At 51.2% G+C, this 12,773-nt stretch overlaps 1 protein-coding gene across 1 annotated transcript; it reads right to left on the bottom strand.

Moving 5' to 3' along the window:
- Positions 1-7,348: 7,348 nt before the first annotated feature.
- Positions 7,349-9,729, bottom strand: LOC135973997 (mediator of RNA polymerase II transcription subunit 15-like). Its single transcript, XM_065559693.1, has 2 exons — positions 8,808-9,729; positions 7,349-7,987 (listed from the first exon to the last, which is right to left on the bottom strand). The coding sequence occupies exons 1-2, from the start codon at positions 9,346-9,348 to the stop codon at positions 7,485-7,487; spliced, it is 1,044 nt and encodes a 347-aa protein (XP_065415765.1). The 5' UTR covers positions 9,349-9,729; the 3' UTR covers positions 7,349-7,484.
- Positions 9,730-12,773: the final 3,044 nt, after the last annotated feature.

Genomic DNA, 12,773 nt, shown 5'->3' with positions numbered 1-12,773 from the left:
CTGCCTGCCCAAATCAGGCTGATCCCACACCCAGAATGAGCTGTATCTTTTCACCTCACAAGCCCTTTGCCTGGCCCCACAGAGACCTCAGCCTCAAGAGGCTAGTTAACAGCCAGGGGCAGTGAGTTATATGGGCCCGTGCTCCACCAGTATGAGAGCACAGGGGCCTGGCTCCACCAAAGTTCGGGGCTGGGTCTCTCTCTGGCCCCGCCTGCTGCCCCCCCTGCGTCTTCCCCAGAGCATCCCGCCTGCCACACCTGGGCAATTTAAAAGGGCCTGGGGCCCCCGCCGCCACCACCAGCAGCGCAATGGGGCTAAGGCCGCTTCCTGCCTGCCCGCTCCACTTCCAGAGGCTGTTAAGACACAACACAGTTTATGCGAACAAACATGGCTGTCACAATATACTTTATCTTTAAGCAAGAGATACCATACACTACAAACTGAAGGCCAATATTAAGTGTGTTGTCATTTTTGTTAATCTGGAAGTTGGACACTGGTTTGGACCAAGACCAGAAAATGCTCGCTATCTTTCTGCAAGAAACTCAACTGACTGGTTAGAAGCATGCAGTACAACAGCAGTTGAAAAAGTGAAGAACTATCTCACTGCATTCAGAAAATGTGCATACATGGCTGATGAATGCACCGATGCAAATGGATATCAAGTAGTAAGTCACTGCCTATGTTATCTTGATATCAGTGATAAGTCAGTAGATGAATTTCTAGATGTTCAGGTTAGAGAAGACACATCAGCTGCATCTCTGACAACCCACATCTTAGAAGAGTTAAATGCTTGTCAATTGAACCCCAAGCAGATGGCTGCTTGTATATTTGATGGACCTGCAAATTTCTCTGGAAGACATAGTGGAATACAAGCTTTGCTCAGAGAAAAGTGTAACTCTAATCTCTCCAATACACACTGCAGAGGCCATCTACTCCAACTAGCACTAGTACAAGCTGCAGAATCTTCAAAAGGCTAGCTTAAAAAAGCTATATATTTAATGTCTTCATTATGCTCTTTTTCAGCAAGAGTCCAAAAGGACTGAATGCCTTGGAAAATATAGATGATACATTGGGACAGAAGTTCAAATTAGTCCAACCTGGGAAAATCCACTGGCTTTTTAATGAATGATCCTTGGCTGTTTTCTTAAAATTACTCCAACCATTATTATTAGCTTTGGAAAGTATCTACCGAGATGGGATGGATCTAAGTAGTGAGGCTGGTGGATTACTTTTGCTACTAAGTTCAGAGAACACAATCGCCATTCTCTCTTGTAAGTCTACTGTTGAAACCACTTGGGTCATTATACAATGCCATCCAGGCATCTGCTACAACAGTAGTAGATCTCTGTCCAACACTGGAAGCTACACTTGGATTAATCAGAGAGATATCCATTGAAAACGTACTGGAAGAAGCAAAGACTTCAGTTCAGAAGTTGACTAATTAACTCCTTAAATGAAGAAGACAAGAAGTGTTTGTTAAGCCATCTGAAAAATTAAAGTACACGGACTTGATTCTTGCATCTCTACAACAAGAGCTTTTGGATTCCATCAACCTCTACGTAGATTTTACAGATGTCTGTCTTATAAAACACCAACAATTGAGTGGAGTAAGGCACTACCAGCAATGGGGCTGCCATGTGATCAAGTCAGAATAGAGAATTTGAACACAGAGTGGAATATCATACGATAAACAAATGTAGATTTGTTTTCAACTTCTTTATCATCACTAGTGGTTAATTTTTGTGCTAGGTTTCCTGGGATGAATGAAGTAGGAATTCATCTCTTTCTACTCCCAATCACAACAGCTACAGTTGAGCATTCTTTTTCCTCACTGAATAGAATTTTGTGTTCTGAAAGAAGTCGCCTTCTGCCTGATTATGAGCATATCATGAAGGACTAGAAGTATCTGACACATGAGAAGCCACCAAAGATGAACTCACTGCATTCGAGAAGTTCATTAAACAGAGTTGTGCAAAATTACAAGAAACCAAGAAGGATGTAGATATAGTGCTTCATAGTGGGCTTGTATAGCCAACTTTAATTTGTGTGATGATGTTAAATCTAATAAAATGGTCATGAAACCTTTATCAGTTTTTACTATGGTGCCATACAGCCCACTTCGCCCTAACAGTCTCACACCTCATCGGTCCTCACCCATCCCACTGTATTTTTGACCACACCGCTTAATCTCAATTTCTGTGGCAAACACTGCAGTGAAATATTTTTTCTGTGTGATACTTGTTTATAGCACATTCTGTCAGCTGCTGGATTCAGCATCAATTATCCTCCTAATGTAAATAGCAGGGTAGGTTTGTTCATTTTGCTAGGCTGCTTTGCTGGCTCATTTGTTCGTGGGAGAAGCCTGGACCTCTAAAGAGCTATTCACCTCACCAAAAACACCACATCAGCTTTTCAATAGAACTCTTTGCCTCCCCACTAAGGTTTGTCTGAGTTTGAGATCCTCAGTAGCAACAGTTATAATCAACCTATGTCATGTTTTATAGAGATCATGAGCATTTTACCAACTGCAGGCTCAGTTATAGCTCTAAAGCTTGAGCAATGGTGGGAGGAGGAGAAGTTGGTGCATCTTCAAGCAGTGGTGGTAGGAGGGGTGTTTGTGCTGGTGGAAGCCAGGGGAAGCCCTAGGACCACCAGGAGCACTGGGGCGTGAGAGTTGCCCTCACCGGTACAGAATAGGGGTAGCAGCATACACTCCACATAGTGCATGGCTCCTCTGGGGTGCTCAGTATAGCTGGCAGTGCCTTCTACCCCTACCCGTTTGCCATCAGGGTATTTAGGTAGCAGCAACATTATGGGTTCCACATGCATGGGAGTGTTTGGGGGAGGGAAAGGACTTTTTGGTCCTCTTCTTACCTCCACCACCACTAATGCCTCTGTGTGATGGCAGCCATATTTGGACCCTGTAATAAATAGATAGGAACTGCTTCTGCCAGGAAAAATTTCAGGTGAGCATAGATGGTCCTTGTAGCAGGGTAGTTACCCTGCTCCTGCCCTGAAGGGCTTAAAACAGCCCTGGGGGAAGGTTGTGGCTGGGAGTTGCTAAATTGGGCTGATTGGGAAGTGGCTGCAGCTGGGCCACGCCCCAATCAGGCCTCAGCTGGCCCTATATATAGAAGCTGGGAGCCAGGTACTTGACAGTCTCTCTCTGCGTTCAGAGAGAGAAGGGCCTGACTGCAGGGAGCTTAACCAGACACCTACATTGGGAGCAGGGCTGGGGCAGGGCAGGGCCAGTGGAGCTGGGAGCTCCAGGCTAGGAAAGCCCCAGGCTGCAGGTGTGGCAAGGCCTAGTAGGTGTAGGGTTGCAGGGGGCAGCCCACAGGTAGGCAGAGGCAGCAGGTCTGAACCCCTTTGCCTGTGATGAGTGGCTGATACTGCAGTCTACCCCAGGGAATGGGGCTAGATGGAGACTGGGCAGTAGCCAGGACTGAGGTGAAGACCTGGGAGGGGGAGATCCAGAACTGTGGGGGTACTGCCAGGGGGCAACACCCCAGACAAAGGGCACCGGGGTCCAGGGAGGGACATGGGGGTCAGAGGACAGGTGGATCACCGGCCTGCAGAGGGCACTCTGCAGCTGAAATGAGCTAATTCCCGAGACGACCAGCAGGAGGCGCCGCAGGGGTGCGTCTGCTCCTCTACAGTCCTCAGTAAGGGAAATAGGAAATCCAAAATACTTCTCTCTCCTTTCTACCCAGCCCCCAGTGATTAAAATATGTCTGCAGGGAGACAAACCCATCTGGCTCATCTTTACCCTACAGACTTCAAAATCTCTTTCTGAACAAGCCCTTTCATCTCCAATGAGCTATTACCTCAGGAGCTTGCTGGAATCTACACTCCCTTTGATCAGAAACCTTTCTCAGCCAAGGCAACAGGACAAGTGCATTGCTGCCTGTGCCTGCCTGCTGAGTTGAACTGTAATGGTCAGAGATCACACCAGCATAGAAGTATATTGAAGGTGAACCCTAAGGAAACTAAGGGTATGTCTACACTACGAAATTAGTTCGAATTTATAGAAGCCGGTTTTATTGAAATCGGTTGTATACAGCCGATTGTGTGTGTCCACACATAAAATGCTCTAGGTGCTCTAGTCGGCGGACCGCGTCCACAGTACGAGGCTAGCGTCGACTTCCGGAGCATTGCACTATGGGTAGCTATCCCACAGTTCCCGCAGTCTCCGCCGCCCCTTGGAATTCTGGGTTGAGATCCCAATGCCCGGATGATGCAAAACAGTGTCGCGGGCGGTTCTGGGTACATGTCGTCAGGCCCCTCCCCCCCCCGTCACAGCAACGGCAGACAATAGATTCGCGCCTTTTTACCTTGGGTTACCTGTGCAGACAACATGGAGCCCGCTCAGCTCAGCTGAGCTCACCGTCACCATATGTCCTCTGGGTGCCGGCAGACGTGGGACTGCATTGCTACACAGCAGCAGCTGCTAACTGCCTTTTGGCGGTAGACGGTGCAGTAGACTGGTAGCCTTCATCGGCGATCTGGGTGCTGGCAGCCGTGGGGCTTGCCTTTTGGCAGTAGATGGTGTATTACGACTGTTAACCGTCCTATTACAAGTTGGGTCATCGCACATTAGCAGAGTCTTCCCCGAGCACCCGATCGTGCAATAGGCCTGAAGACCATCGTCATACACTAACTGCCAAGCGCCCCGTATTTGCTGCCAAGCACCCAGAAAGATGCCGAGGGCTATCAGTCACGCTGCACCGTCGTCTTAAGATGTAAAAAATAGATTTGCTCTGTATTCATTTGCTTCCCCCTCCCTCCGTCAAATCAACGGCCTGCTAAACCCAGGGTTTTCAGTTTAATCTTTGGGGGGACCATTCTGTGTGACAGTTGTTTGTGTTTCTCCCTGATGCACAGCCACCGTTCTTGATTTTAATTCCCTGTACCTGTACGCCATGTCGTCACTCGGCCCGCCCTCCCTCCTTCCCCTAGTCCGTCAGATACTACTTTCGCGCCTTTTCTTTGAATTCTGGGTTGAGATCCCAATGCCCGGATGATGCAAAACAGTGTTGTGGGCGGTTCTGGGTACATGTCATCAGGCCCCTCCCCCCTCGTCACAGCAATGGCAGACAATAGATTCGCGCCTTTTTACCTGGGTTACCTGTGCAGACAACATACCATGGCAAGCATGGAGCCCGCTCAGCTCAGCTGAGCTCACCGTCACCATATGTCCTCTGGGTGCCGGCAGACGTGGGACTGCATTGCTACACAGCAGCAGCTGCTAACTGCCTTTTGGCGGTAGACGGTGTAGCATGAGTGATAGCCGTGGGGCTGGCAGCCGTAGGGCTGCATTGCACCAGCCCCTTGCCCTTTGGTAGGCGATGGTATATTATGACTGGTACCCATCGTCGTCATACTGGAGTGGCTGTCAATCATGGCCACCTGGGCAGACATGTTTCGATGATGATGGCTACCAGTCGTAGTATACTATTTTCTGCCAATTGCCCAGTATTGTCTGCTAAGCACCCAGAAGAGGCCGAGGGCGATGCTGGGTGCTGGCGGACGTGGGGCTGGCAGACGTGGGGCTGCATTGCTACACAGCAGCAGCCCCTTGCCTTTTGGCAGACGATGGTATATTATGACTGGTATCCATCATCATCGTACTGGAGAGGCTATCACTCATGCTGCACCGTCGGTTGCCAGCTGAAGATGTAAAAAATAGATTTGTTCTGTATTCATTTGCTTCCCCTTCCTCCGTTAAATCAATGGCCTGCTAAGCCCAGGGTTTTCTGTTTAATCTTTGGGGGGACCATTCTGTGTGATAGTTGTTTGTGTTTCTCCCTGTTCCTGTACCTGTACGCCATGTCGTCACTCGGCCCTCCCTCCTTCTCCTGGTCCATCAGATACTACTTTCGCGCCTTTTTTCTGACCAGGCGCCATAGCTAGCACTGGGATCATGGAGCCCGCTCAGATCACCGCGGCAATTATGAGCACTATGAACACCACGCGCATTGTCCTGGAGTATATGCAGAGCCAAGGCGAAACCCGGACCAGCCGAGGAGGCGATTGCAGCGCGGCGACGAGAGTGATGAGGAAATTGACATGGACATAGACCTCTCACAAGGCACAGGCCCCAGCAATGTGGAAATCATGGTGTCACTGGGGCAGGTTCATGCCGTGGAATGCCAATTCTGGGCCCAGGAAACAAGCACAGACTGGTGGGATCGCATCGTGCTGCCGGTATGGGACGATTCCCAGTGGCTGCGAAACTTTCGCATGCGTAAGGGCACTTCCATGGAACTTTGTGACTTGCTTTCCCCTGCCCTGAAACGCCAGGATACCAAGATGAGAGCAGCCCTCACAGTTGAGAAGCGAGTGGCGATAGCCCTGTGGAAGCTTGCAACGCCAGACAGCTACCGGTCAGTCGGGAATCAATTTGGAGTGGGCAAATCTACGGTGGGGGCTGCTGTGATCCAATTTGCCAGGGCAATGAAAGACCTGGTGATAGCAAGGGTAGTGACTCTGGGCAACGTGCAGTCAATAGTGGATGGTTTTGCTGAAATGGGATTCCCAAACTATGGCAGGGCCATAGACGGAACCCATATCCCTATCTTGTCACCGGAGCACCAAGCCACCGACTACGTAAACCGCAAGGGGTACTTTTCAATGCTGCTGCAAGCCCTGGTGGATCACAAGGGACGTTTCACCAACATCAACGTGGGATGGCCGGGAAAGGTACATGATGCTCGCGTCTTCAGGAACTCTGCTCTGTTTCGAAAGCTGGAGGAAGGGACTTTCTTCCCAGACCAGAAAGTGACCGTTGGGGATGTTGAAATGCCTATCGTGATCCTTGGGGACCCAGCCTACCCCTTAATGCCATGGCTCATGAAGCCGTACACAGGCAGCCTGGATAGGAGTCAGGACCTGTTCAACTACAGGCTAAGCAAGTGCCGAATGGTGGTGGAATGTGCATTTGGACGTTTAAAAGCGTGCTGGCGCAGCTTACTGACTCGCTCAAACCTCAGCGAAAAGAATATCCCCATTGTTATTGCTGATTGCTGTGCACTCCACAATATCTGTGAGAGTAAGGGGGAGACCTTTATGGCGGGGTGGGAGGTTGAGGCAACTCGCCTGGCCGCTGATTACGCGCAGCCAGACACCAGGGCGGTTAGAGGAGCACAGCAGGGCGCGGTGCGCATCAGAGAAGCTTTGAAAACGAGTTTTGTGACTGGCCAGGCTACTGTGTGAAACTTCTGTTTGTTTCTCCTTGATGAACCCTCCAAACCCCCCCTCCCCCCGACCCGGTTCACTCTACTTCCCTGTAAACCAACCACCCCACCCCACCCCACCCTCCCCTCCCCAATTCGAGCACCACTTGCAGAGGCAATAAAGTCATTGTTTTTTCACATTCATGCATTCTTTATTAGTTCCTCACAGAAGTAGGGGGATAATTGCCAAGGTAGCCTGGGATGGGTGGGGGAGGAGGGATGGAAAAGGACACACTGCATTTTAAAACTTTAACTCTTATTGAAGGCCAGCCTTCTGATGCTTGGGCGATCATCTGGGGTGGAGTGACTGGGTGGACGGAGGCCCCCACACCGTGTTCTTGGGCGTCTTGGTGAGGAGGCTATGGAACTTGGGGAGGAGGGCTGTTGGTTACACAGGGGCTGTAGCGGCGGTCTCTGCTCCTGCTGCCTTTCCTGCAGCTCAACCATACGCTCGAGAATATCAGTTTGATGCTCCAGCAGACGGAGCATTGACTCTTGCCGTCTGTCTGCAAGCTGACGCCACCTATCGTCTTCAGCCCGCCACTTGCTCTTTTCATCCCGCCATTCAGCCCGCCACCTCTCCTCTCGCTCATATTGGGCTTTTCTCATCTCCGACATTGACTGCCTCCACGCATTCTGCTGTGCTCTATCAGCGTGGGAGGACATCTGCAGCTCCGTGAACATATCGTCCCTCGTCCTACGTTTTCTCTTTCTAATGTTCACGAGCCTCTGCGAAGGAGAAACATTTGCAGCTGGTGGAGGAAAAGGGAGAGGTGGTTAAAAAAGACACATTTTAGAGAACAATGGGTACACTCTTTCATTACAAGGTCGCATATTTCGGCTTGCAGGCAGCCATGGTAGGCCACAGTGTTTTGGCTTTTTTAACCTTCTTAACATGCGGGAAAGGTTGTAAACAGCAGCGCATTTCCCATATCAAGGATGAATTGGGTTGTCCATTTAAAATGGGTTTTCAATGTAAAAGGAGGGGCTGAGGTTTCCCGGTTAACATGCGGCACAAACACAAGTAAACCACCCCCCCACACACACACACGATTCTCTGGGATGATCACTTCACCCCTCCCCTCCACCGCGTGGTTAACAGCGGGGAACATTTCTGTTCAGAAGAGCAGGAACGGGCGCCTCTGAATGTCCCCTTAATAAAATCACCCCATTTCAACCAGGTGACCGTGAATGATATCACTCTCCTGAGGATAACAAAGAGAGATAAGGAATGGATGTTGTCTGCATGCCAGAAAACACCGGGACCATACGCTGCCATGCTTTGTTATGCAATGATTCCAGACTACGTGCTACTGGCCTGGCGTGGTAAAGTGTCCTACCATGGCGGACGGGATAAGGCAGCCCTCCCCAGAAACCTTTTGCAAACGCTTTGGGAGTACATAAAGGAGAGCTTTCTGGAGATGTCCCTGGAGGATTTCCGCTCCATCCCCATACACGTTAACAGACTTTTCCAGTAGATGTACTGGCTGCGATTGCCAGGGCAAATTAATCATTAAACACGCTTGCTTTTTTGTGTGTAATGTTTACAAATATTTACAAAGTTACACTCACCAGAGGTCTCCTGTGTGCCCTGAGGGTCTTGGGTGAGTTCGGGGGTTACTGGTTCCAGGTCCAGGGTCACAAACATATCCTGGCTGTTGGGGAAACCGGTTTCTCCGCTTCCTTGCTGCTGTGAGCTACCTACAGTACCTCCATCCTCATCTTCCTCGTTCCCCGAACCGTCTTCCCTGTGTGTTTCTCCAGTGAGAGAGTCATAGCACACGGTTGGGGTAGTGGTGGCTGCACCCCCTAGGATCGCATGCAGCTCCGCGTAGTAGCGGCAAGTTTGCGGCTCTGCCCCGGACCTTCCGTTTGCTTCTCTGGCTTTGTGGTAAGCTTGCCGTAGCTCCTTAATTTTCACGCGGCACTGCTGTGTGTCCCTGTTATGGCCTCGGTCCTTCATGGCCTTGGAGATCTTTTCTAATACTTTTCCATTTCTTTTACTGCTACGGAGTTCAGCTATCACTGCTTCATCTCCCCATATGGCGAGCAGATCTTGTACCTCCCGTTCGGTCCATGCTGGAGCTCTTTTGCGATCCTGGGACTCCATCATGGTTACCTGTGCTGATGAGCTCTGCGTGGTCACCTGTGCTCTCCACGCTGAGCAAACAGGAAATGAAATTCAAACATTCGCGGGTCTTTTCCTGTCTACCTGGTCAGTGCATCTGAGTTGAGAGTGCTGTCCAGAGCGGTCACAATGAAGCACTGTGGGATAGCTCCCGGAGGCCAATAACGTCGAATTCCGTCCACACTACCCCAATTCCGACCCGCAAAGGCCGGTTTTATCACTAATCCCCTCGTCGGAGGTGGTGTAAAGAAACTGGTTTAAAGGACCCTTTAAGTCGAAAGAAAGGGCTTCGTTGTGTGGATGTGTCCAGGCTTAATTCGGTTTAACGCTGCTAAAGTCGACCTAAACCCGTAGTGTAGACCAGGCCTAAGAGTTTAAATTATCCTCCACATGTCCCGCATTCCACTACAACGAATCCAGGCAGGGTCGTTTGGAAGCTGAACACTTTATACTTCCAATCCCCACCACTGTCAAGTTTTAGCAAATTAAGACAAGTCAGCACATAAGAACAACCACATGTATCAATAATTGCTAATGGTAACAATGCACTGCCTCTCCCTGCTACAGGTAGCAAATTTCTACAAATAGCAGTTTTTACACTATAGGGTGTGTGAAACTGCTATCTGTAGGAATGTGCTACTTGTAGTAGCGACAGGTCCTATTTTGCTAAAAACTGCTATCTGATGAGGCTTATTCCTACAGATAGCAGTTACACACACCCAATAGTGTAAGAAATTGCTATCTGTAGAAATTAGCTGCATCCTATAGCAGTTTTTAGCAAATTAGGACAAGTCAGTAAATAAGAACAACCTTATGTTCTTGGTGGTGATGGGGGACTTCAACTACCCAGACATCTGTTGGGAAAATAACACAGCAGGGCACAGATTATCCAACAAGTTCTTGGCATGTGCGACGAGTTCTCTGGGTCCTTGGTGCCCGGGCACCAGGAATATTCCTGGATCATGGGCCCGGCTCCAGCAAAGTTTCCCACCTGCCCCCCCGACCCGGCTTGCTGCCCCCGGGCAATTAAAACTGCCTGGGGGCTCCCACCGCCACCCAGCAGCGCACCGGGGCTGAGTGGCTTCCTGTGCGCTTGTTCCACGTGGCTGCCAGCATATCCTTGCAGCCCGTCGGGGGGGGGGGGGGCGGGAAGGGACCGTGCCACTGCGTACTACCCCCTCCCCGAAGCCCGTGCCACTGCGTGCTACCCCCACCCCGAAGCCCCTGCAGCCAATGGGAAGCTGCGGGGGTGGTGCCTGGGGACAGCAGCACATGGAGACCCCCCAGCCTGCCCCACATAGGAGCTGCTGCCAGAGGGGGTGCCCCAGGTAAGCACCGAACCCCGCATCCACTTCCAGAGCCTGCACCCACACCCCCTCCCCACACACCCCCTCCAGTCCCCCAATTTCCTCCTGCACCCCCACTCCCTGCACCTCCAAACTCCCTCAAAGAGCTTGCACCCCTCACCCCATCCTCCACCCCACCCCCTGCCCAGAGCCTGCACCCAGCAACCAAACTCCCTCCCAGAGCCTGAACCCCAGAACCCCTTCTGCACCCATACTCCCTCCCAGAGCCTGCACCCTGCACCCCAATCCCCTGCCCCAGCCCAGAGCCTACACCCAAACTCTGTCCCAGAGCCTGCACCCATTAAAAGTCCGGTTGGCAGCGCAACTGGGGCCTAGGGCTAAGGCAGGCTCCCTGCCTGCCCTAGCTCCGCGTGGCTCCCGGAAGCGGCTGCCAGGTCCCTGCAGCCCCTGGACGCATGGGTGGCCAGGAAGGCTCCTCACACTGCCCCCGCCCCGAAGCCCAGCTTTGCTACTCCCATTGGCCAGGAACTGCAACCAATCCCCCTGCCTCAGTCCGGAGTCCCCTCCCACACCCAAACTCCCTCCTGGAGCCTGAACTCCCCCCAACACCTCTGCCTCAGCCCCCTCCTGCACCCCAAACCCCTCATCCCCAGCCGCACCCCAAGAGCCCACACCCCCAGCTGGAGCCCTCATCCCCCCACACCCTAACCCCCAGCCCGGAGCCCCATCCTGCACTCCAAACCTCTCATCCCTGGTCACACCCAAGAGCTGGCACCCCCAGCCAGAGCCCTCACCCATCTCCTGCACCCCAACCCAGCCTGGTGAAAGTGAGTAAGGGTCGGGGGAGTGAGCGACACATGGATGGGGGAATGGAGTGAGTGGGGAGAGGCCTCAGGGAAGGGGCGGGGCCGTGGGGCAGGGGTGTTCGGTTTTGTGCGATGAGAAAGTTGGCAACCCTAGCCCTGGGCAGCGTGTCCCGGGGAATGGGGACACCTCAACTGTCTCCCACTGGGAAGACATTAGTGCCATGCCATCCTTGAGCCTTGGGCAGGTGTGGATCAGCACCACAGGGAATCCGGGACAAATGCTGTCCCAGAGTCATTCAGCCCGGGACCAGGACTTTAACTCTGCATTTCGGGACTGTCCACCCAATTCAGGATGGGTGGTCACCCTACAATGCCCCCAAATGAAAAGCTTCAGTTATGCACACAGTGATGGTATCCTGGAGGCCTGAGCTCTATTCCTGGCACTTCCACTGACTGGCTGTGTGACCTTGGGCAAATCACTTCATTTTCCTGTGCCTCTGGTTCCCCTACCATCCGCCTATCTTGTCTATTTCATCTGAACTCTTCAGGGCAGTCTCTGTCTCACAGTGGACCTGTCTATACAGCAGCAGAAAGGATGCTGATGAGCTCAGGCAGACCCACACGTGCTAGCAAGCATGCTAAAACCAGCAGTGTGGCCATGGCAGTACGGGTGGTGACCTGGGCTAACTGCCCAAGTAGATACAGAGGGGGTTGGATGGGATTACGCTCTGGCAGCTAGCCCAAACACCCTCTCAGTTGCTGTGTGGCCATATCCTATGTTTCTGTGCAGCGCCTAGCACAATGGGTTCCTGACCTCAGTTGGGGACTGTATGTGCTACCGTAATACAAATAATATTTGAAGCTAGGTGTGCAAAGACAGTGCCCTGGCTATGGCATGAAAGGTAAATATTTCCAATATATAAGATTCCCTAGTTGACCTTGAGAGTGCTTAATACCAAGGAAATCCTAACAATTAAAAATCACCAATAAAAAACAACCAAAGTCCTGGGTCAGCTCCCCTGAATCAATCACTGTTTACATGAATCTCTAGGTCTGAAAGGAATTGCCTTATTATTAAGCAACAATAGATGCTTCAAGAAGAACTGGTTCTTTGATTAGCTCCCCAATTAATGTGCTCACTAGTACAGTGTATTCTGGTTTAATACTTGCTATTAACACTTCAGTTGATCAATATTCACTTTGCTTAATATTTCAGTATTGAATATGCCAGATTCTCAGCTAGCTTAAACTGGGCACAGCTCCAGAATAAACCTGGGTTCAGGTATCACATCTACCA

This window comes from Chrysemys picta, chromosome 10 (genome assembly GCF_011386835.1).
Source record: "Chrysemys picta bellii isolate R12L10 chromosome 10, ASM1138683v2, whole genome shotgun sequence".
NCBI lineage: Eukaryota > Metazoa > Chordata > Testudines > Emydidae > Chrysemys > Chrysemys picta.
Note: the sequence above shows the minus strand (reverse complement) of the source record. Positions and strands in the feature narration are given on the sequence as shown.

Excerpts from the sequence above, each read along its gene's own strand:
- LOC135973997 (XM_065559693.1), bottom strand. The coding sequence starts at position 9,348 with ATGATGGAGTCCCAGGATCGCAAAAGAGCTCCAGCATGGACCGAACGG. Across the intron at positions 7,988-8,807 it reads GGGCACACAGGAGACCTCTG|CTGCAAATGTTTCTCCTTCG; the intron begins GTGAGTGTAACT and ends TTCCTCCACCAG.